This window comes from Prionailurus bengalensis, chromosome A1 (genome assembly GCF_016509475.1).
Source record: "Prionailurus bengalensis isolate Pbe53 chromosome A1, Fcat_Pben_1.1_paternal_pri, whole genome shotgun sequence".
In the NCBI taxonomy this organism is placed as follows: Eukaryota; Metazoa; Chordata; class Mammalia; order Carnivora; family Felidae; genus Prionailurus; species Prionailurus bengalensis.
The window spans coordinates 141,585,064-141,610,248 of NC_057343.1; the positions used below are offsets into that span (position 1 = coordinate 141,585,064).

The 25,185-nt window shown below is 44.0% G+C and overlaps 1 protein-coding gene across 3 annotated transcripts; it reads left to right on the top strand.

The window, feature by feature from the left end:
* Window positions 1–4,470: 4,470 nt before the first annotated feature.
* On the top strand, window positions 4,471–23,227 carry F2R (coagulation factor II thrombin receptor). 3 transcript variants are annotated; one of them, XM_043592399.1, is made up of 2 exons: window positions 4,471–4,605; window positions 19,827–23,227. In XM_043592399.1, exon 2 carries the CDS (start codon window positions 20,108–20,110, stop codon window positions 21,020–21,022), a length of 915 nt encoding a protein of 304 aa, XP_043448334.1. In that variant the 5' UTR covers window positions 4,471–4,605; window positions 19,827–20,107; the 3' UTR covers window positions 21,023–23,227. The 3 variants fall into 3 exon arrangements, with proteins under 3 accessions (XP_043448334.1, XP_043448327.1, XP_043448343.1); XM_043592392.1 differs by lacking the exon at window positions 4,471–4,605 and adding an exon at window positions 5,335–5,635; XM_043592408.1 differs by lacking the exon at window positions 4,471–4,605 and adding an exon at window positions 13,970–14,089.
* The last annotated feature ends 1,958 nt before the right edge of the window (window positions 23,228–25,185 follow it).

Sequence of the window (25,185 nt, forward strand, 5' to 3'; positions counted from 1 at the left end):
CATTATCTTCCAAAAGAAATTACTAAGGAAGTTCTTGAATATCTTGTTGTCTTTGGAGGGCTTCAAATAGAGAAGCAGTAACCATAATACCTGAAGCAGGTATATCATGTAAAGGGTTTAAAACAAACTGCTTTCATATCATCTTACGATTAAAATTTTCACCGTTTGGGGGCACCTGGGTGGCTCAGTTGGTTAAATATCTGACTGCGGCTCAGGTCATGATCTCACAGTTCGTGGGGCTGAGCCACCCCATAGGACTCTCTGCTGTTCAGATCCTCTATTTCCCTCTCTCTCTGCCCCTCCCATGCCTGTGCATTCTCTCTCTCTCTCTCTCTCCCCCAAAAGTAAACATTAAAATTTTGTTTTCTTTCACCATTTTATGTCACATTTGTTTCAAAACAGTATTAAATACCACAAACACTGTAAAAGGATAGCTAATGACTCACACTATTAGGTACCAGGTAAGTTCAAACAGAGAAAATAAAAACCAGGAGTCAGTGTCAGATGATTTCAGTATGAATAATGCTGCAATGTTGAGATTTCACCTCTGACCAAAATCAACGTGTTAGGGAACCGCTGTAGTGTTTGGTTAGGTAGATTTTCTACCTGTGGAGCCTGCACACATTTGCTCTAAAACTGTCAACGAAGGGATTTTGGTATGGATGATATGAAACAAATAGAGAGAGATCTTTTTCAAAAGCTCTAAGGAGCACACAAATATTAAAGGAATTTTGTAGAGTATGCAAAAAAAAAAAACAAACCAGAAAACAGAACATTACCAGCAGACCATAATATAAAATTAGAAATTAATCATAAAGCAGGGCACCTGGGTGCCTTAGTTAAGCGTCCTAGTCTTAATTTCAGCTTAGGTTATGATCCCAGGTTTGTGGGATCTAGCCCTGTGTTGGGCACAGACTGACTGTGGAGCCTGCTTAAGATTCTCTCTCTCCCTCTGCCCCTCTCCCCTGCTCGCCCACTCTCTCCCCCTCTGTCTAAAAACAAACAAAAAAGAATTAATCAGGAAGCCAGTCAAAACTTCCAATAATGGGGGCGCCTGGGTGGCGCAGTCGGTTAAGCGTCCGACTTCAGCCAGGTCACGACCTCGCGGTCCGTGAGTTCGAGCCCCATGTCGGGCTCTGGGCTGATGGCCCAGAGCCTGGAGCCTGTTTCCGATTCTGTGTCTCCCTCTCTCTCTGCCCCTCCCCCGTTCATGCTCTGTCTCTCTCTGTTCCAAAAATAAAAATAAAAACGTTGAAAAAAAATTAAAAAAAAAAACTTCCAATAATGAACGGATTGAGGAAGAGTTAGTGAAATTGACAAAATATTTTCACCTGAATTGCCATATATATGCACATGTCAAAACATACAAAATGCAGATGAAATGTTTACTTGAGGGAGGAGTGAAAATTAAACTAAGCAATCAGTTCAAAACATTGGGAGAATAATAGTAAATTCAAAGAAAGTAGAAAGAAATGATAAAAAGCCTGTGTGAAAATTAATGACAATGAAAATAAACAATAAAAGCAACAAAACAAAAAGACGGGCATTGGAAAAGAGTCATTTCCAACCTCTGGCCAGATTAATCATGGAAAATAAATCAAAAATATGTTGTGTGAAATAAATTGGACAAAACTTCAGATAAAATAGTGTTAGAAGAATAAAATGTTCTATGTACAAAGGCATACTATAAAGAGTTTAAAAAGAATTAGATATACATATACAACCAGGTGAATCTAGAAAAATGAAAACTACAGAAGTATTCCTAAAGTATGTTACTCTTTGTATAAGTATATAGAACATACAAAACAATACTTTTTTTTTTGAAACACAAATGTACCAATGGTACAAAAAAAACATGAATAAAAAGGTTACTCTTTTGGGCAGGAAAAAATGAAATCAGAAAAGGGTACAAAAAAAAAAAAGCCTAACGAGTACAAGATATATATACATATACATATACATATACATATACATGTTAATGCCAGGTTGTAAGCCCATGGGTATACTTTTTGATGCTTGAAATGTGTAATTTATTTTTTTAATGTTTATTTACTTTTGAGAGGGAGCACACACGCGCCAATGGGGGGGAAGGCGCACAGAGGAACCGAAAGGAGCTCTGGGCTGACTGTAGTGAGCCAGATGCAGGGCAGAACCCAAGAACTTTGAGATAATGACCTGAGCCTGAAGTCGGATGCTCAACCAACTGAGCCACCCAGGCGCCCTGAAATATTGTGTAATCTAAAAAACTCACACAAACTATATGAAATCCTGTTTAGTTCTTTTTATCTCTCAGAGCAGTTTTCAAAGTGTGTCCCTCCCACCTGCCCTTGCCCCATCATCTTCAGCATCTGCACCACCTGAGAACTCGTTAAAAATGCAAATTTTCAGGGGCACCTGGGTGGCTCAGTCGGTTAAGCGTCGGACTTTGGCTCAGGTCATGATCTCACGGTCCGTGAGTTCGAGCCCCACGTCGGGCTCTGTGCTGACAGCTCAGAGCATGGAGCCTGTTTCAGATTCTCTGTCTCCCTCTCTCTCTGACCCTCCCCGTTCATGCTGTCTTTCCCTGTCTCAAAAATAAATAAACGTTAAAAAAAATTTTTTTTTAAAAATCCAAATTTTCAGACCACACCCCAGACCTACAGAATCAAAAACTCTGGAGATGAGGTCCAGCACTGTGGTTTAACATATCTTCCAGAAGACTCTGACCCATGCTTAAAGTTTGAGAACCACTGTCTTAGAATTACATTTGTCTAAACTTTGGCTAGGCACCCCCAGACATCACCATCACCTGGGGCTGCTTGTCAAAAATGTAGAATCTGATTTCATAGGTCTGGAATGAGGTTCAGGAATCTGCACTGTGTGTGATAAAAGTTAAAACCACTGTTTCCGAAGGTAGGTTTTTAGTGACTGTTCAATGAGCAATCCACAACCTATAGAAAACACTAAAGGGAGGAAGAAAATGCCTCATTCTGTTCCACTCTCCACCCTTGTTCACTATGTCTCGGCCCCACTGTAAAGGACGCTTCAATCTGGCTAATATACACAAAGAATGAAGCCTGAGTTTCAGCACTCTGTGCATTCTGTTCTAATGACTAACCGAAAGAGCGTCCTTTTAAACTTCAGTTTTGTAAAATGGTTAAAACCATTTTCCACCAATGACATAGTTGAACTTTTAAAGCATACTCGTAGTTTTATCCCATTGTTATTTTAAGAATATACATATATATACTTGTATGTGGATACAAACCCTTGAATGATGGACAGAAACTTTTAACCAGGGTCATCATGGATACATGGTTCTTAGAAGGGGAGGCTGAAGACACTTTTACTTTTCATTTAATTTCCTCGAACTGTTAGAATTTCTTGTCACCTGTATTGATTACTTTTATATTTACACTATTTCGTTGATTCTAAAGTGGTCTTCCTTCATGTTTAAACAATCCTGAAGTTGAGATGTTTCTTACAATCAACAGGTATGCCACAGTTTAAACACTGGCAGCATTTTTGTGTGGGTGCTTTGTAGTACATAAATTAAAATGAGTCTTTTTTTTTTAATGTTTATTTATTTATTTTGAGAGCGAGCCCAAGCAGGGGAGGGGCAGAGAGAGAGGGAGAGAGAGAGAATCCCAAGCAGGCTTGGCACTGTCAGTGTAGAGCCCCATGTGAGGTTCCAACTCACAGTGAGATCACGACCTGAGCGGAAATCAAGAGTCAGCTTAACAGACTGAGCCATCCAAGCACCCCTAAAATGAGGCTTACAATCGATGGCATCTTAGGATGTCTGAAAAATAATATAAGTTAGGGAGTGAGGAAATACATGATTTTAGGGGTTCACATCTACTCTTGGATATGTTTTCCTTGGAGAATTGAATAGGAAAAGATTTTTTTAAGTAACTATGTATGAGTTATTCAGTCATTTATTGAGCGACTTCTATACACAACAAGGTCCTGTCCTCTGAGAACGATGGGAGGAATATAGGAAACGAGGCAGTCTCCTCTCTTTTCTCCTAGTTTAAGTGTCAGGGCTGCACTAGGGAATGACACTCTCAAAGCGAAATTCCCTTTTTAGAAAGCTTAAACCCGACCAATGACTCTCAAGTAGTTTTATCAAGCACATAGTGCAGAACACGCCCGCACAACGAAGAGGAGAAGGCGCTGCGGGTGAACTCGCCCGGAAAAGGCCGGCTGAGAGTAGCCGTTTCCCGCGGCGGTCTTTAACACCCACCAGATCTGCCTGGGCAGCCAAATCAACCGCGTGCTCCTCCCCGCCCAGCCCCAGCCGCGACGTCCCCCGGTGTCTGCCACCCTGCGACTCGAATTTGGCCGAACTGCGCCAAACTCCCGTACAATCTTCCCAGAAAGCGCGAGGGATGCCTTCGGAGCACCCGGGCCGCCCTCGGGAGGCAGGCGCCGGAGCCGTGCCGGGGGCGCAGGGAACGCGCAGCGGCCGCGACCCCGGGGGAGGCTGCGCAGGTGCTCCAGCGCCCGGCGGGGCGGAGAGCGCGGTCAGAGGACAAAAGGTTGCAGCCGTGCGGGGCGGGAGCGGCGAGAGGCTGCGCTCGAGCTCGGCCTGACGAGTTCCCCTCGAAGTCAGTCCGCGAAACCGTAAGTGCCCCACGCAGGAAAAGACTAACTTCAGCAAATAAAGGGAAACGAATTTGTAAAAATGTCAAAAACTCTGCCCAAACAGAAAGGCTCCTTCTCATTAGGGGCTACCTTGTTACTGCAGGATAAACTTTGCAGTCCACTCTCCCTAAGTTAAAAAACACGAGTCACTTTGAACCTTTCAGCTAAAGACCCAGTTTCCGAAAGGGCAGCAGCGCTCGGCCTGAAGGGGGGCGCTTTGGCTCGGGTCGGGAAGGTGTCGGCCGGGGCCGTGGGGGCCGGCGCCCCGGGGCGCATCGCTGCTCGGAAGTTCACTGCCGACGCCTTTGCTCCCCAGGAGGGTCATGAGAAGCCAAGGCAAAAGCTCCCGAGGCCGTGCGGCCCTGTTCCGAGGACCCCGCGGGTCTGAGTCACTGAGAGTTTGTTGGGTCAAAGGCGCCCGGAGGAAAAACTGTCTCGGTTAGATTCCCCCGCCGGGCAGTGGCCGGCTGCCGGGACCGGGGCAGGGCGGGGCGCGCGGTGCGGCGCACCGCGAGAGGCCGGATCGCCGAAGCCGGGGACAGCGGAGCGGCGGCCGAGGGGCTCACGGAGAGGGGGAGGGGGAGGGGAGCGTGTGGCGGGCGGCCAACGCCTGGACGCGCACACTCGGCGCCGGGGGGCGCCCTTCCCCGCTCGTGCGCCTTGGCTCCTGCGCTCCCGGGTTCCGCCCCCCGCCTCCGCCTCCGCCTGCGCCCTCGGAGAGCCACCGCACACGCCACCAGACACTCCGGCCAGTGGGGCGACGCGGAGCGTCCTCCCTCTATCTCCGGGCAGTGAGCGCTCTGCCCGCCCGCGCGTGCGCCCCGGCGGGCGGCTGGACCCCGCGGCGAGAGGGAGAGCGCAGGGAACCCGAGCCGCTCGGAGGCGGGGCCGTCTGCCCGAGCCGCGCGGAGCCTCGGGACAATGGGGCCGCGGCGGCTGCTGCTGGTGGCCGCGGGACTCAGTCTGTGCGGCCCCCTGCTGTCGGCCCGCACCCGAGGCGGCAATTCCGGTGAGAGCTGCCCCGGTATTCCCTCCTTGCTTGTTGTGGGCCCGGCAGCCAGGGACCCCGCGGGATTGGAGCGGGCGGGAGAGGGGACCGAATGGGTACAGGCTGCGCTTTCCCCTCGACGGCGGTGCCCTTGGCCGCACCCTTTGTCTCAGGTTGTTCCAGAAGCCAAGCAGCTATTTGAGCTGAGATCCAGAGTCTCCCCCAGTCAGATCCCGGCGGGGACTATGAGCCATGCTCCTTTGCACTTGGTTTCGGAGGATGCAGCCTTCTGGAGACGTGGTGTTGGATAGGGAGGAGGAAGAGGTGGTCACATTTTCCTGGGGAAGCCTGAGGCCCCTGGCCCCTCGTTGCTTTTGTTGTCACCGTGTGACCTGTTTCTCCCAGGACCGCCCCAAAAAGAACGGGTCCTGGGTTGCTCCACCAGTCTACGTTCTGGCCTTTTCAACATAAAGTGGAGAAGCGCTCCCGCTGAAGTTTTGTTTTGCTGGAATTGTTTCTCTTGCACATACTACGGGCGAGGAAAATGGTGTAGAGAAAAGCTAAGTACTGGGGACTTTTAGTAGAAAATCGGTATCAGCAGCTTCTGACACGGGCCGTGTGTATGGGGAGGTGCTCATGGTGAGGAATGTATGGTGATAACAGGATAGCCACAGGATGGCAGTGTCAGCGGCCTCAGTGATGGTGCTGGTGGCTGGGAGGTTTTGTTACCCAGAACCCAGTCTTCCAAGTGAGCTGAGGAAAGAGAGATCTCTCCCCAGAACCTGGCTCCCTTTGACACTATGGGAGTTCAGTATTTCTGTTTCTGGCATGCTGCAAGGAGGAGGTTGCTTACCAGAATATAATTCTCGCCATTAGTGTGTATTTTTAAGTATCTGGCTACTTGACCAAATAAATGTATTTTCCAAACGCCCCTCACCCCTAAAAAGCAGGACAGAGAAGTTGGTTTTAACTGGTAAAGACACTAGTTTGAAGCTGAGGGGGGAAACAATGTTTCAGGTTCTTCATAGCGATAGTACTTCATAAGCTTTTAGCCCCAACCCCCATTTTTTTCCATGTACAAACAGATTCTAGCTGGATTTCTTATGGGTGACAGATTGTGTACTTGACATTGTTTTCACACTGGAACCTAGTGTAGGTGCATCAAGAAAAAGGTGGTAGGGTGCCTGGGTGGTTCAGTTGGTTGAGCATCCTACTCTTGGTTTAGACTCAGGTCATGATCCTAGAGTTGTGTGATCGTGCCTCCGATGGGGCTTCTTACCAACAGGATGGAGCCTGCCTGGGATTCTCTCTCTCCTTCTCTCTTTGTTCCTCCCCTGCTGTGTTCTCTCTCTCCCAAAATAAACAAATAAACCTTAAAAAAAAAAAAAAAAGAATAAGGGGCACCTGGGTGTCTCAGTTAAGCGTCCGACTTCGGCTCAGGTCATGATCTCACTGTCTGTGAGTTCGAGCCCCATGTTGGGCTCTGTGCTTTCCGTTCAGAACCTGGAGCTTGCTTTGGATTCTGTGTCTCCTTCTCTCTCTGCCCCTGCCCACTCACTCTGTCAAAAAATGAATAAACACGTCGGGCTCTGGGCTGATGGCTCAGAGCCTGGAGCCTGTTTCCGATTCTGTGTCTCCCTCTCTCTCTGCCCCTCCCCCGTTCATGCTCTGTCTCTCTCTGTCCCAAAAATAAATAAAAACATTGAAAAAAAAATAAATAAAAAAAATGAATAAACATTAAAAAAAAATTTTTTTTTAAAGAATAAGAGGTGACAAAAATAGTGTTTTCTCTGCTCTGCATCTTTGCTCAGGGTGAGTTTGGACACGGCACTTTGGGGAAAAATAAAAGCTTCAGACAGAGGCCCAGTTTTGCAGGAGCTAGCCAAGCTGCTGTGGATAACTGGCATTATCTCCTGGGGTGTTTGAGGAAACATGGAGAACTGAGCGTTGTGTGTGGTATTACGTGTGCTGTATTATGTGACTTTGTAATTTTATTTTGGGACAAGTTGTTGAGAATACAAATTGTTGTTTGTGATTTGGATGGTAGTGTTGGGGACAAGTTTATACAAGCGCTGACCCACTGTAGTCACCTTTCCTCGCAGTGGCCTCGGGGAAAGATTCTTGGTCTCTGTTAAGGAGTAAAGTTAAGGCTGCTGTTTGTGCTCTGCTTTCTTCCTTATGAACTGAGAAGGTGCATGCTAAGATGGGCTAGCCGGTGTGGACGGATAACTGAACACACACACTGACTCATTTGTCTACAGTGGATTCTGGAACCACTTGGGGAGGGAAAGAAGAAGGGACACCGAGGGAGGAAAAGGAGCTCAGGCTAAGTGTCCTATTCCTTGTCAGACCCTGGGTTGGGAGGCATATGCACTTCAAAGTATCTTAATTTTACCCTGTCAGAACACTTGGTCAAGGCAGATGTTTATCCCGTTACCATTCTGAAACTAAGGCTCAGAGACAGTATACCGAAATTCCAAATGGGGGAGGGGGCCCTGCATGCAGGAAATAAGTGGGGCCTTGTCTTTAGAGAGTTTAAATCACTAATAAAATCAACTAAAAATAGGTCTGCTTTTTCTTATCACCGTTCACAGGCAGCTCTAAAGAGTATCTGTCATAACCGGTTGTATGCGATCGGAGGAACTGTGAGACCCCAGGCATTGGCAAGCCCTCCAGGCTGGCCCTGCCCACCAGTTTGAGCTTTCCTGAAGCTCTTGGGACTTTTTGTCCCCACTCATGTTGGCATTTCCTGCACTGTCACTATGTGGGTATCTCATCTCTCCAGTTAAGATTATAAACTTCCATTTATCCCCAGGGGGTCTAGAACCAGTGTTCATTCAGCCGACATTTATTGAGAAATTCATGAGTTCATTAGCTGGTTTACTTTCCTTTATCCATGCGATGTAAGTGACATGACTTGCCTTCATTAAAGAGGGCCAACATCCAAGGGGCGACGTTTGTAAATTTTGTGAGGATCTGGAGGGTGAAAGGGTTCGAGAACAGCTGACGGCGACCATGGTAGAGGGGATTGGATGGAAGATTCTACATGTTGCCCAACTGCCCAGAAGGTCAAGCCCAACTCCTTAGCATAGAGTGAGGTGCCCCTCCCCTTGCAGGATGGGTCCCCAGCCTCTATCCAGCCTCCTCTTTACATAACCTGTTATATTACCTATATTTCCCCCAGCCCCACCCTTCACTTCCTCCTCCAAGGAGCTCTGCTTTCTCTGGCTTCTATCCACCTGCCACTCCCTCTGGCCAAAATGCCCTCCCTTACACCCCACGTATTCACATTTAATTAAAAACAGCCACTCTGTATCAAGCACCTACTACAGCAACATCATGCTTAGGTTCTTTACATACACTTTCTTGTTTATTCCTCATGACAGTCCTTTCAGTAGATGTCATCTCCATTTTACAGGTAGGTAAACAGACCCCAAATGGTTAAGTCACAAGTCTAGCAAAAAATGGATCTGGTATTTGACCACAAGCCTGTCTTTCCTAAGTTCTGGCTTTCTCTATCCGGCCCCTGCCCCCGCCCCCCTCCCCATAGAGAAGAAGACATCCAGACCCCCTGTAGAGAAGAGTAACTCCTAGGTTCTCCAGAAAACCTAAAGCGCAAAGTCTGCACCCCATTGGTCTGTAGCCCAGGCCTAGCACATGGAGGTGTTTAGGGAACATTTATGCTTAGGTTGTGGTATCCTACCATTTACTTTTGCAAACACGTGATAAGACAGGCCATAAATGCATCCCTGCTCATGAATATGCTAATTAATTGGCTGTTACTGAGAGACTGTGATCTTAAGCCTAAATAAAAGGCACAAAACTGGACACTGATTCTACCCTAAGCAGACCAGAAACCTCTGTAAGATTGAAAGCCAAATTTCTTATGAAAAGCAAGAGTCGCCTTCTACTCTAAAAATCTACCTAAATTAATTTCTTCCTTCTCTCCCTCCCTCCTTCCCTCATTCACTTTTTTCATCCCCTATGTCTTTGACGTTTATTTTTATAGGACATATAGAGATAATAGGTTCCCCCTAAATTAGTCCACCCTTCCTTTGTGTGAGGGAATGTTTCTGAGGAGTGGGGGCCCCTTCTCAGGAATATTCTCATGTCCTCTCTGCTGGATGCCTTTGCACCCCTCTCTCCATCTTTCTAATTCAGTATTTCTCAGCCCTTTGTGTCTAAATGGATTGGTGTGCTGTGAACCCTAACTTGCACTTTCTCACCAGCTCTGAATTTGCTCCTTTTCCAAAATGCTTCTGGCCAGCCGTCCTCCCACTGCCCTCCCTGCCCCTTCCCCCTCCCTCACTCAGTTCATCTTTGTCCTTGTCACCCTCACACACTGGACCTCAGCTGAGCCTTAAGTGTGTGCAGTTCCACAGAGACAATGGAATCTCCAAGACCCTTGGTTTCTAATCTTCCCCGCTCTCCTCTGTTTAGACACACATTCCTCTTTTCCCTCAGAGCTCCATTTTCTTTCTTTCCTGTATATTTTTAAATTGAGGTAAAGTTTACAGAGTGTTAATTAACCCCTTTAAAATATACAGTTTAGGGGTGCCTGGGTGGCCCAGTGGGGTAAGCCTCCAGTTCTTGATTTCGGCTCAGGTCACGATCCCCCAAGTTGGGCTCTGCACCACAGTAGGGAGCCTCCTTGGAATTCTCTGTCCTTTCTCTATGCCCCTCCCCCACTCGCATGTGCACGCACGCTTTCTCTCTCTCTCTCTCTCTCTCTCTCAAAATAAATAAACATTTTAAAAGATAATAAAGTACATAGTTTAGTGGTATTTAGTACATTTACGATGTTGTATAGCCACTACATCTGTCTAGTTCCAAAATATTTTCATCACCCCAAAACATGCCCCTTAAACCCCCTTCTCCCCCCCAGCCCCTGGCAACCACAGATTTGCTTTTTGTCTTTGTGAGTTTACCTCTTCTCTGCATTTCTTTCTTTCTTTTTTTTAAAAGATTTTATTTTATTTTTTAAATAATCTCTGCACCCTACTGGGGGCTCGATCTCACCACCCTGAGATCAAGAGTCACGTGCTCCACCAACTGAGCCAGCCACGCAGCCCTCTTCTCTGCACTTTGTATAAATAGCATCATACAGTATGTGGCCTTTGGGTTCTGGAGGACTCTCCTCTCACTAGTTTTCAGGCTCCCCTGTGCTGTGTATACTTAGGAAATCATTCAGGAAGAGTCATGAGGAACCACAGCCTTGGTTTATTTTTTACTATGAGGCTGGTATTGGTTTCAGTATTCAGAAATTTGTTTATTTCCCTATTTTGAGGTTTCTGTCATTCTTCCTTTTGTCTTCTCTTGCTTATACCCAGAACTGTCAGAGCAAATAGCTCTCCCCATGGGCCGAGATTGTTTTTTCTGGGTATGAGCGTCCAATTCCTCCAAACACCCTCTCCCACACTGATCCTGTGATGGTATTTGCAGAAACCCTCTGAAGTTACAACCTCCATTTCCTCCAACCCAAGGCATCCGATGAAGTTTTGTCACTTCAAGGCCATTACAGGCCTTTATGCATTCTTTATTTACTTTCAAAAGAACCAGCCTTTTGACATAACAGGAATAACCTGTAATTTGCACTTGAAAACAAATTTACTTAATTTTAAGAAAGGACATTATGGAATCTGTATTTCAAGTCCATGATGAATTAGAAGTCAGGTATTAGAGTATTGAAGAATAGTGTTTTCCAGTATTTTCTTTTTTTTGCTAACAGTAAAGACTAAGAAATATACTTTTTATTGTGACACAGTAGTTGTGTGTGTGTGCAATAAATATGCATGGGCAGTTGTGTATATACATAGACATGAAATAAAAGTTCTACTGAACTATACTCACCTTTACCATGTGCTATGAAGTCCAGTATTTTCTACAGTATTCTACTTTTTCAAATGCTTGTTAAGCCTTCTAAATTAATTTCATAACCATTATCAAGTCTCCACCATCATGTAAAGCATAGTGTAGCAGGCTCAGTGAATTGTCCCATGGTTAGCAGAATTGACAACCTTACTTGTTTTGTGAGAAGAGTTTGCTTCCCACGAAGTGCTGTTCATGATAGTTTCTGTCACAGTCTAGAATCCACATTGTCTGAGTTCAGGTTTACAGACTGCAGTAGGACTTGGGCGGGTTTGGGGATGGAGACAGCTTAGTACCAGGAGGAACTGATTATTAACATCTTTTAGAGTGAATTAGTTTTCATTTTAGCTTGTTTTTATAGAGAGCAGTGTTCCCAGGACCTGGAACTCAGGGCTTCTAACTTTTGTGACTAAACAGGCCGGAGGAATGGGAAAAAACCAGGGAATCAGAATTATTCCCAGAGAGGCCTGCTAGTGTCCTAACCCCCCATGTCAAGCCCTGGCCTCCAGGAGGCTCCAGCCTAGGACCCCACACGCTTCTCTTCTGTCATCTTTGTGCCTGTTCTAGCCTTGAGTGCCCCCACATTGAAATTTTCTGGTTGCTTTTATCTTGTGTTCCCCTGTAACTCCTCTCCCAGCTTCGTCTTAAGTTTGCTCTCCTGTGCTTCCAGCTGAGTCCCTGCCCCAGGGATGTGGGATAGAAGGGAAAGCAGCCCCTGATACTGGCAACCTTTTCTAAACCTTGCGGTCAGTGCCTACCTTATTCTACCTTTAATTCTGCTTTTCTCGTAGCAGAGACTTTTGTTCATTGCTGCTTTTGCTTCTGCCCTATCTTGAACACTCTTTTAAAGATTAGTTTTTCTGGAATGTCTGGGTGACTCGGTCAGTTGGGCATGCAACTTTGGTTCAGGTCATGATCTCACAGTTTGTGAGTTCGAGCCCCGCATCAGGCTCTGTGCTGACAGCTTGGAACCTGGAGCCTGCTTCCGATTCTGTGTCTCCCTCTCTCCCTGCCCCTTCTCTGTTCACACTCTGTCTTTCTCTATTTCAAAAGTAAATAAACGTTAAAAAATTTTTTTTCAAGAAAAAAAGATTGGTTTTTCTGTTTTGTCCTTGAACATCTCTGTACTACAACTGATGTGTCTGTGAGAACTAGGTTGTTAGCATGTGATTGGTGTGTAGCCAAGGTCAGCAGGACTCCTGAATTCCCAAGCAGTGATCAAGAACATCATCAACTGAAGTTACATATTCACCTGGTCATGTACCGTCTGCTCTAGTTACAAGGAAGGGCACATTCATTTGTTTGCTGAAAAGGTTAGAGGAAAGTAATTATACTGTTTTAGGAGTAGGTCATAAATCTCAGGTCTTATTTTTTTATTATTAAGTTTGAGAGAGAGAGAGAGAGTACAAGTGGGGGAGGAACAGAGAGAGAAGGAGGGATGGAGGGAGAGACAGAGAGAGAGAGAATGAGAATCCCAAGGAGGCTCCACACTGTCAGTGAAGAGCCTGATATGGGACTTGAACTCATGAACCGCGAGATCATGACCCGAGCCGAAATCAAGAGCCAGCCACTTAACCACCCTGGCACCCCTCAGGTCTTTTAAAGAGACAGGGTATGCGGTATGGTTCAAAGGGTATGAGCTTCGGAGCCAGGAAGATCTAGGTTCAAATCCTGGCTCCTCCACTTCCTGTGTGATTTTGGATTAGTTACTTAGCCTATCTGTGCCTCTGTATATTGTCCATACAACAGGGATTATAATACTTATCTTGTAGAAATGTTAGAGTTATATGAGGTAAGTCATGAAGTACCTAGCACAGAGTAGGTGTTCAACACATGTTAAGTGTTTTTCATAACAACTCCTCCATATTCCAGAAAAGCCTTTGAGGAGTTGGTATTGCATGAATTCATTAAATGTAAAACAATGTTCATTTACACATTCATGAACTTTTTTCCCTTCAAGACTAAAATAAAAGGAAAACAAGCAAAAACCCTTGTCCTTAGTTTCTAGGAGTAAGTAATTATGCATACAATATTTGTTGTTCCTTTTTTTTTTTGTACCTTTTATTATGAAAACTTTCAAACATACCCAAAAGTGAACAGTATAATTATTCCCCATATTTTGTTTTACCTACACCTCACTTTTCTTCCTCTCCAACTGAACAATATTAAAGCAAATCCCAGACACATACATCATTTCATCCACAAATGCATTGACATATATCCTCAGAGATAAGAACTCTTTTTTTTTTTATGTATAACCATAACACCATTATATCACCTAAAAAAAATGAACATCAATTTTTTGATATCATGCACTATTCAGTCAGCATTCAGATTTTGCTGATTGTCTCATAAATGCCTTTTTACAGTTGTTTTGTTTGAATCAGGATCAAACAAAGCCAACCTTGGCATTTGGTTGGTATGTCTCTTAAATCTCTTTTACTCTGTAACTGTTTCCCCTCTCCTCCTTTTTCATGGCTGTTTATTTTTCAAAGAAACTGGGTCATTTGTCACGGAGCCTCCCCTGCCCGCTGGATCCGGCCAGCTGCGTCACATAGGGTTGGTTGTTCATCGTGCCAATCTGTCGCCTGCATTTTCTGTCACATGGTAGGTACATCAGCAGGCTTGATCAGATTCGGGTTTGGATTTTTGTAAGACTAAATCGGCAGTGGTACTGTGTACTTCTGATGCATCTCAGGATTGCCTCTCTTTTTGTGATCGTGAGATTACTCAGTAGGAGAAAAAAAGAATGAAATCTTAAAAAAAAAAAGATTACTCAGCCGATTCAGGCATTTGCTTGCTTGCTCCGGCTGTTATGAAGTTTTCTATCCACCTCTCATCCAGTGGCTTTAGTGACCATTCCTGATTAGACTGAGTCCCTTTTTTCACCAAGAGCTTCCAAACGATGCTTTCCTAAATCTGTTATTGTTTCTGCGTTTGTGAGCTGGAATTATTTTATAAAAAAGAACCTTCTCTCATTGACTGTTTTGTTTCCCTGAAAATACAATTTATATAGAAAAGGCAGGGTAGGGGCGCCTGGGTGGCGCAGTCGGTTAAGCGTCCGACTTCAGCCAGGTCACGATCTCGCGGTCCATGAGTTCGAGCCCCGCGTCGGGCTCTGGGCTGATGGCTCAGAGCCTGGAGCCTGTTTCCGATTCTGTGTCTCCCTCTCTCTCTGTCCCTCCCCCGTTCATGCTCTGTCTCTCTCTGTCCCAAAAATAAATAAACGTTGAAAAAAAAAATTAAAAAAATAAAATAAATAAAATAAAATTTTTAAAAAAAAGAAAAGGCAGGGTAAATGCTTGAATCTTGCTTTTATTTACCAATTTTTGTACAGGGTCCCCTCATTTCCTCCAGAGGTGACCAAAAAGGTTTCATTTTCCTTATGGACCATTATGGACTCCTGGATCTTAACATATATGACATATTTCAAATGTTTTAAGTCACTCTTGTCATTCATTATTCTTTTGGTGGTCAATTGTCACACGTTGGCCAGTGAGAGCCCAGACTCCAGAGTCGAACCTGACCCTAATATTCTTTTTTTTTTTTTTTTGACCCTAATATTCTTTAAAGAATAGAGATTCAGCTAGTGTATTTCTTACCCCACATCTGGAACTAGCCATTTCTTTCAGGAGCTCTGGTTCTTTATATTGGAAAATGGTGTGTATTTGCATTTGAGGCAGTGGAGTATTCCAGTAATTTTGCTGTTTGTCATTTGATGGAATTAATATGTTTCTGTTAATTTTCCATCAACTTCTTCTCTACTTCTCTTTAGTCTGTAGTGTTGATTCACTTGTGGAGAAGTGCAGGGTACAGCTGTCCTGTTCTGTGTGGGAATGTGGGCAAGGTCCTGAGACTTCTGCTTTGCTAATTCCTACAAAGCAAAAGCCCTGTAGGCCGGAGCTCTGAGTCAGAACCAAGGCTGGTGCTTCAGCGGAGGCTGGCATGGTGTAAATTCCAGGATCCCAAGGGACCTCGGTACCGCATCTAGTCACCACTCTGCTTCCACGCTAGATCTCATCAAAGATAAATGAAGCATGGCCTGACTTTCTCCAGAGTTAGAGAGTCCATATTTAAGCATTTAGCAGTGTGCTGTATTGAACCACAAAACGACTCTAGGGTCAAGTAAGAGAAACCTAAATGGAGTGAAACTTAGCAAGGAGTATGAGAACTGATTTTAGGACTTGAGCTGCTTTTTGTGTGTTTGAAACCATAGCTTAACAACAAAACCACAGATGAATTGAGAGAGTGTTTGGCACACTGACAGGCGCTTTCTCCTTGACCTGTGAGCTGTGCCAGGATGGGAGAAAAAGGGAGATACTCAAACTGAATTTCAGCCTAAGGGGCTTGAGTTAGTTGGATATGTCTATTTATTTGGAATTGGTTTTGTTCTTTCTTTGATGCTGGTATATACTTAAATCAAAAATTTTTTTCCTGACATTTTTTAATTCCAGAAAAACCAAAATATCAAACCTATAGTAGCAAGAAAAGGTGACGCCTTAGGTAATGATATTTAATCAAGGGATTATGCATTCCTCCTGGGTTCCAGCCTGTAAAAATGTCCTGTCTCAGTGGGTATAATGTTTCCGTTATAAACACCATACTGCCTAAAAAGACCTAGCCAGGGAAGAAATTTTTTTAAAGCAAATACTTAATGCCAGAGTACTAAACATAGAGTAAAACCCAACAACAGTTTTATTTTCAGATGAAGAGATAGTGTCTAAGAGGCTTAGTTATAAGTGCTCAGTGGTTTTCAAATTATGTCATTCCTCTAGGTAATGTCTGAATTCATACCTGTCTGTGCGGGCCTGTGTGTGTGTACTTTTTCCCTCCATGCATGACGGAAGTCCTTAATCAGGCCAGGTTTCCAAACTGCAGAGTAAGATTGTGTTATCTTTAGGTTCTTCTAGGTCAGCTTTTTCTTTTAAGTTTATTTATTTTGAGAGAGAGAGAGAGAGAGAGAGAGAGAGAGAGAGAGAGAGAATGAGAATCCCAAACAGGCTCCGCACTGGCAGCACAGAACCTGACATGGGGCTTGAATTCACAAACTATGTGGTTATGACCTGAGCCAAAACCAAGAATCAGAAGCTTAACCAACTGAGCCACCCAGCACCCCGGGTCAGCATTTTTAAGGACACTTATCTTTGTGGTATTAAAATGCCAGAACCCATTCATTCTTTTCCTTCAGTTCTGACTTATTCATTATGACCCCGAGGTAGCCTCACATCCCACAGGGGCTATTCTTAGTGGTGTTAGGCCTCCCTGTGACTGGGTCAGTATGCACACAGATTAAGTTAGATGCATCACAAAGGGAAGAAAGTTATACTTCCGGAAAAGGCTGTGAATTTGAAATTTGATTTGCATCTCTGAATGCTGGGGCTATATACTTTACAACCTGTTCATGTTCCTCATCACACTGAAAAATTAAATATTGCTAAACAGTAGGGAAGAGGTGCATAGATTCCATTTTAATTTAAAATAATTGAGAGTAGGGGCATGTGGGTGGCTCATTCACTTAAGCATCCGACTCATGATTTTGGCATAGGTCTTGATCTCACAGTTTGTGGGATTGAGCCCCACATTGGGTTCTGTGCTGGCAGTGCAGATCCTGGTTGGGATTCTCTCTCCCACTCTCTCTGCCCCTCCCCTCCCCATGCGTGCATGTACTCTCTCTCTCAAAATAAATAAGTAAACTCTAAAAATAATGAGAGTAAGCAAACAATTGTGTCTAAAAGCAAGCTTCCCTTGAAGTGAAAGGAGGATGATATTAATTTCTTACACTGATTAATTTTTATAGTTTACAAAGTTACCGTATGTCCTAATTCACACGGGATGCACCTGGCTCCAGATTTGTAGGCCAGACAGGTACATGAATCCCATTCTTATGATTCTGAGACTGAGTTCGGAAAGGTTAAGTGATTCCTGACAGAGCCAATATCAGAAGGCAAATCTGGGAATAAAAGCCAACTTAAGGAGCGCCTACCATGTGCAGGATGCTAGAGATTCAGATATTCGTAGGAATGGTTTCTTACCCTTGAGGAATAATCGAGACATACGTGTTTCCTCAGAAGCTCACCCCTGGAGATATTTGTCCTTCCTGGTGACAGATCTCCCCTTCACGCCAGGCCACCCCTTCACCCTCAGGGGCCCACTTAGGACCTTGCTGAGGTAGCCTCACCTCAACCTTTCACCTCCAGTCCCTGTTCTCCTCTAGCTGTGCTCCTTGTTTTGGAAATAGATGCCAATCGATGGTATTTTATTTTCTAGTTCTAGAATTTCCGTTGGTTGATTTCTTTGCTGATAGTGCCTATTTTTTCATTCATTTCAATGAAATAGTTCCCTTTAGTTCATTGCAACACATCCTTTAAAATCCTTATCTGCTAAGTCCAACATCTGGATCATCATGGGATTGGTTTCCACCGATGATCGTTTTTCTTAAGACTGGGTCACGTTTCTCTGATTCTTCTTGTGTCAGATGATTTTGGATTATATCCTGGACATTGCCGTTCTACAGACTCAGGATTTTGTTTTATTTCTCTGAAGAATTGTGGTGTTTTTGCTGTAGCAGGCAATAAATTTGGTTGGACTCAAACTGCAAACTCTCCATCTTGAGCAACAACGCCGCTTCAGCTCTTCTGTCTTCAGCAGGGCTGCTTTTTACACTTACATGTACGTGATTCCAGAGTCAGCCACAGGCCAGGGCAAATGCACATTGGAACTTAGGACTCCCCTCTCTGACTTTTTTCCTTTCTAGAATTCTCTCCTCACTTGCCAGTGACTAGAATGGCCCTGAACTCTGTCCTCTGGTTCTTCAGGCCGGAAACTGGGTTTTTTTTATCTCAGTTTTAGCTATCTTCTGTGCCACTGATTTTGGCCTTCCCTCAAGCTAAACAAGAAAGTCAAGAAAACGAGAAAGTCACTGGACACCATCCTTTCTTTCAATATTCATTCCTCCTCTCCCCAGTACTACCTGATGAACCTAAATGCCTTCAGGTCATTGACTGGAGGGAGGCAGAAGGTCAAGAGTTTGTAATTTTTATCTAAGGGATGGTCGGGTCCGGTGGGACACTATCTCTTCTGTTACATTATGCCTCTCTCTGTAAGCGTTTGTTTGCGCAAAGGGTCCACCACTGAAAGATGAGAACAAAAGTTTGACAATTCACTGTATTTATCAATTTGTAGCCAGATTTTAAGTCTCTAACATCACTTCTCAGGGACCTGCATGTCCAGACATTGTTGAGGCCACTTTCAGTGATGGAGGCTTTGCCCTTCTTCCTCTGTGGTTTCTTTCCCAGTTGTCAGCTTCCCAAGGCCCAACAAAGGCTCTTTGTCCATGTCTCCTGAATGGCAGAATTTTAGCCGAAGCTCTCCAGAAGGAACAGCTGGTGGAGTTCCAGCAGCTCAGTGTGGCCATTCTTTGATGAACACTTTCATTGGGTGCTTTTGGTAGAAATGATGGTAAAAGGAGGAAGTCTGCAACTGAGCCTTTGTTTTGACTTCTGGTTGACACTCAGAAGAGCCTGGTTAGCCTGGCATCGGCGTGGATGCAGGTAGCATTCTGGAACTCAACTGAGGAAGGCCATCAGCTCAGAATATCTGCTCCTCCACAGACCTGCTCAGGAAGGAGAAGGAAGATGACCTAGGTGGTGTGCACCTTGTGGTTATATTGGAAGATGACCCGAAGGACTGTGGTTTGGGTCCAAATGTGATGAGACATTTGGGACATCCTACTGTGTAAACACACTGAAGATAGTAGAGGAAAACTCCTGTCACATGGACAATGGCCATGGAAATGGGAGTCCTCAGTCCTACTCTGAGTTTGGCTCTAGCTCCATAACTGAGGAAGTCCCCTCACCTTCCTGCAGATGTTTCCATTGGGAAGGATGGGTTTCAAGGGGTGTCTGCAAACTAAATGGAGAAAATACACACACGAAGGCCTGTGGAGGAAAACGAAGTCATAGAGCCTGGGAGTGATTGGTTTATAGAGACGGCAGGTAGTGTGGAAAAGAAGTCGCTGCTGTTTTCCTTCACGTCAGGCCCTCATCCTTTCCTGATGCCTTCAGGGTATATCTCCGAAAACATATCATTCCCCTCTGTCCTTATTTTCCCCCCTCTGTCATTCTGAAGAGCAGAGTTTTAAGTGTTTGCTTGTGCCAACAAAAAATGCTGTACGGTATTCTGAGTCAGCTAATTCCCTGATACGATCTGTAACCCATTGTGCATTACTTGCTCTTTACCACTCTCCTAGTAAGAACACAAAAAATAAAAATAAAATGTACTCTCTAGTTTGCCTTTTTAATTTGTTCTCTTTTTTTTCTTTTCTTTTCTTTTTTTTTTTTTTAAGAGTCAAAAGCACCCAATGTTACCTTGGACCTCCGGTCATTTTTTTTCAAGAACACCAACGACAGATTTGAACCATTCCCACTGGAAGACAACGAGACGAAAAACGGAAGTGGGTTCCCTGAAGACAGATTAAGCTCCATCAACAGAAGCCATCGTCTTCAAATACCGCCCTCTCTGCCCATCTCGAAAGATACCTCAGGATATCTGACCAGTGCCTGGCTGACGCTTTTTATCCCCTCCGTCTACACTGGTGTGTTCGTCGTAAGCCTTCCTCTGAATGTCATGGCCATCCTCGTGTTCATCCTGAAGATGAAGATCAAGAAGCCTGCTGTGGTGTACATGTTACATCTGGCCACAGCAGACGTGCTGTTTGTGTCAGTACTCCCGTTCAAGATCAGCTACTACTTCTCCGGCACTGATTGGAAATTTGGGTCCGAGATGTGTCGCTTCGTCACTGCAGCATTTTACTGTAACATGTACGCCTCCATCATGCTCATGACAGTCATTAGCATTGACCGGTTTTTGGCTGTGGTGTACCCCATCCAGTCCCTCTCCTGGCGCACTCTGGGAAGGGCCTCCTTCACTTGTTTGGCCATTTGGGCTATGGCCATCGCCGGGGTGGTGCCTCTCCTCCTCAAGGAGCAAACCACCCAGATGCCGGGGCTCAACATAACCACCTGCCATGACGTGCTCAATAAAACCCTTCTTGAAGACTATTATGCCTTTTACTTCTCAGCCTTTTCTGCTGTCTTCTTCTTTGTACCGCTAATCATTTCCACAATCTGTTACGTGTCTATCATTCGATGTCTTAGCTCCTCCGCCGTTGCCAACCGGAGCAAGAAGTCCCGGGCTTTGTTCTTGTCGCTTGCTGTTTTCTGCATCTTCATCATTTGCTTTGGACCCACAAATGTCCTCCTGATTGTGCATTACTCATTCCTTTCTCAAGATTCCATGGCAGAAGCCACCTACTTTGCCTACCTCCTGTGTGTCTGTGTTAGCAGCATAAGCTGTTGCATTGATCCCTTGATTTACTATTATGCTTCCTCTGAGTGCCAGAGGTACCTCTACAGTATCCTATGCTGCAAAGAAAGTTCTGATCCCAGCAGCTATAACAGCAGTGGTCAGTTGATGGCAAGTAAAGTGGATACTTGCTCTAGTAACCTCAGTAATAGCATATACAAAAAGCTCTTAACTTAGGGAAAGGGACTGCCAGTTAGTTGAAAAGAAAAGATTAAAAAAGTGAGTAACCTGAGGATTCTATTATTCCTTGCCAAAAAGGTATTTGTGATCAAAAGCAACACATCTATAATTTGCATGCCTCTTTCTTATGAGAGCCATTAATCATATCTATTAGTTATAGGAAAAGATAACAAGAATAGAAAACAGTGTTATTCCAAGAGTTTTGCCAGTGCTACAGTAATAACTGTCATTTTTTTATATATTTATGTGACTTACTATGTATGTGTGTATGTGCATACATACACACACACGTGTTTGTATCATTTGGAGCGCAGTATAGAATAGGCACTTTGAAACCCTGTCTTTTCCCCCCCTAGGAAATAAACCCTAGTTTTCTGATTTTATGTGCAAAGTTTAGGTTGGTGGGTGAACGTCTGAAGATGTTCATCAATAGGGAGGGATTCCGTGGTTTGGACTCATACGGCTTTTGCAAATAAATGTGTTTTGAAATTGTTCAACAGCAATGTTTAAGTTATTAAGGGACAAGACTTAGCATTATCTGTGTGTAGAAAAGGTTCTACTGTTTTTCATTTTAAACGTATCAAAGTTTGAATTCTTTAGATTATGAAAACAGATAGATGTCTCACGCCCTCTGTATGTAAAGCAAGAATGAGCATAGGTCCCACGAGTGACCTTAGGTTGGCTTTCAAAGCAGCCTGCCCCGGATGGAGGACTCCAAGCAATAGATACAAAGCAGGGCCATTTCAGACACGGACTGGTCACAAACCCTCCAGCTGAGCCTCCCAGAGATCAGAACCAGGGCCACCACCCTTACTTTCTCCTCCTGCGGTTCCCACAAGGGCTGGCTGCGAACTCTCTTGTTCATTAGAATTTGGCAAAGTAGGTTGTACTATCCCAGGAGATAATGAACGTAAAAGACTTTTCTCTGCCCATTTTAAGAATAGAGAAGGAGGTCCCATTCACTTCCAGCAATTATCTCACAAGGACCATTCTCAGATGGAAACACTCATGGAGCAAACATGAACACACGTTGTGTGCTCTGGGCACAATGATGGGTGCTGGGCATACAGAGTTGACTGCGACTGAGACCTGCCCTCAAAAAGAACGAAGTAGGGCGCCTAGGTGGCTCAGTCGGTTAAGTGTCTGACTTCAGCTCAGGTCATGATCTCACGGTCCGTGAGTTCGAGCCCCACGTCCGGCTCTGTGCTGACAGCTCAGAGCCTGGAGCCTGCTTCCGATTCTGTGTCTCCCTCTCTCTCTGCCCCTCCCCCGTTCATGCTCTGTCTCTCTCTGTCTCAAAAATAAATAAACGTTAAAAAAAAAAATTAAAAAAAAAAAAAAAAGAACGAAGTAGACCAGTACAGGGTGTGGTATGTGTATGATAAGTAAATATGTCCTTATCTAAAGAAGCTTTTTTAGCCCAGTGTAACCATGCAAGTTTCATACCAGCAAGGATCGTCAGTTGAAGAACTTTGAACATTTTGGGCTACTGTTTCCAATGGTTATAACTTCAGATGAAAACATAACACAATACAGGAATTACATTTTTAAAAAACAAGTCTTCCGTTCTACGCTGGTTGAACACTATTTATTTACAAATGTTTTCAAAATTAAAAAATTTTTAAAGAATCATTTATGCTAGTTTGATGAGAAATAATAGGAGAAATTAAAACTGACTTTGAAATCTAGGAAAATTATTTTTTTTCCATTTACTTTTTTTTTAAGAGTTAATGAGATGATTTTAAAAGCATTTTTTAACCCCATGATTCGTATCAAGTACAGGAAATTCTCATGGATTTGACAAAATAATTTGAAAATTACTTTGAAATGTATATTTTTTCCTTATGGAGCAATGTTGGCCTTTTAAACAAAAAAAATAAAACAGTTTCAAGGCAAATGTTTACCTTTTCAAAAGAGCAAACGCTTTCCAAATGCCATAGAATAATTTACATGAAAGAACATAATGTAAGGATAAGCTAACATCGATTTTATTTTTTTAGCATGGGTTTTATTAACTTAGTTACTATATTTTATTCAACTCAGTGGAGATTGTTTATTCAGTCTGAAATATTAATATACCTCTGACTTTATATGACTATCATTACTATGTTATCATTGTGTACTTATGTCATTGTTTTTATGTTTTCTGTTTTTTAAAAAAATGTATATAACATATTAATAAACATCAAAGTTTGCTTGGTATTTGTTTGGAATAAATTTTGACTGGATCTACCAGGGTCCTGGCAGGAAGGCCAGTCTTAGGGCTTAGCTGAACAGTATTTAATGAAGAGGCGATGTGCACTGATGTGGACAGGGTCAAGGGAACCCACAGGGGATGATGAAGCACCCCAGGGGCTAGCAGTTCGAGGATGCCTTTACACCCCCAGGTCTAAAGGCGGTGGAGGAGGGAATACTCTGACCTTTCCCTCAACCCTCTGACGACTCAATCGTGGTACCTCCTCGTCTTGCTTCTGGTCTTAACCTAAACTCAGAGGTCAAGGGAACCTGGGTGGCCCAGTCCATAAAGGTTTGTTTCTTGGAGCATGGAGAATGGATCTGGAAGAACAAAGGAATTGGATGATGAACTTTCTGTATCTTTTTTTTTTTTAATTCCTTCTTAAGAGAATGGAAGGTTGTACCATTGAGAATATGTTCAGATTCCTGGGTTGTAGGCATCACGAACAGAATCTGCAGTTCTTTCCTAATGAAGACAGCAATGAAATGTCAGAGCCAGTAGGGTATATCGAAACCTCCAGAAGGATTGCCCTTGAGTGACAGTCCTTTGCCATGTAATGCTCCCTGGGGCAGGGGGCAAGGAGGCAGGAGAGAGAATTAAAAGCAAAATACTACCTCTAGGAGGTGAAAATCAGCACGAAAAACTCTAGGAACATATTTCTACATTCATTGTCAACAAAAATTGTTTTCAACTGAATAAGAATTCTGTTAACACACAAAATTTTTAAGTTAATATACAGGCTTAAGTTTCTGAGGCCCACATGCTCCACAAATGTTTCAGGATTGGGTATGTTGAAGTAGGCCCAGCTCATGGCCACCAGAAATAGGATGCCTACCCTAAACAGAAAGTGACCTTTAAACTCTATTGTTGTTATTTTTCAAAATATGTTTGAAGTCAAAACAACACATTTGAATTCTCTTTTTTAAAAAATTTTTTGAGGGGCGCCTGGGTGGCGCAGTCGGTTAAGCGTCCAACATCAGCCAGGTCACGATCTCGCGGTCCGTGAGTTCGAGCCCCGCCTCAGGCTCTGGGCTGATGGCTCGGAGCCTGGAGCCTGTTTCCGATTCTGTGTCTCCCTCTCTCTCTGCCCCTCCCCCGTTCATGCTCTGTCTCTCTCTGTCCCAAAAATAAAAATAAAAAAAACGTTAAAAAAAAAAAAAAAAAAACGTTGAAAAAAAAAATTTTTTTTGAGTTTATTTCGAGAGAGACAGAATGTGAGTGGGGCAGAGGCAGAGAGGGAGACAGAGAATCCCAAGCAGGCTCTGCACTGTCAGTGCAGAGCCCCATGTGGAGCTCGAACACGCAAAACCGTGAGAACATGACCTGAACCAAAACCAAGAGTCGGATGCTTAGCTGACTGAGCCACCCAGGCGCCCCTGAATTTTCTTAACGGAAAAATGTTTGTTTTTTCCACCTAGTCAAAAATAGGATTTTTAAGGAAATAGAATATTTGGCTGTTGAATATAAATATGGAAAATTTGAGGTTATACTTATGAATGTAAGAAATCGTTTTAAATGTTGGCGTATCCTTTAGGAAGTCTTGAGCTCTGCGAGCAAGTGGAAAAAGTTAAGCAGTGTTTATGACCAAGCTTTTTAAGTGTGTGAGGCCTGGACCCTCCACTAGAAGCTTATCTTCCCCCAGGTGTCATAAAAATTAAGCGGGAAAACAGTCATTAACAGTAATTTCCTGGCAGAAGTGACATCGCTGGGTGGCTGTTTCTGGCAACATTACTAGACCAAATGTGTGTAGAGAGTAACTGACCACAGGATCCACCTGTGTTTTATGAGCGAGGTGTGGTTAAGTAAGCCACAGTGCACACAGAGAGAAGAAATGCTTCAAGGCAGTGATTCTGAGTCCTTGAGACCTGTTTAGGGGATGTATGAAGTCAAACCTATCTTAAAACACTAACGATGTTACTTGCCT

Bases quoted from the DNA above. Each gene is read 5' to 3' on its own strand.
- F2R (XM_043592392.1), top strand. From the start codon at position 5,548: ATGGGGCCGCGGCGGCTGCTGCTGGTGGCCGCGGGACTCAGTCTGTGC. The intron at 5,636-19,826 runs GTGAGAGCTGCC...TTTTTTTTTAAG, and splicing joins CACCCGAGGCGGCAATTCCG to AGTCAAAAGCACCCAATGTT.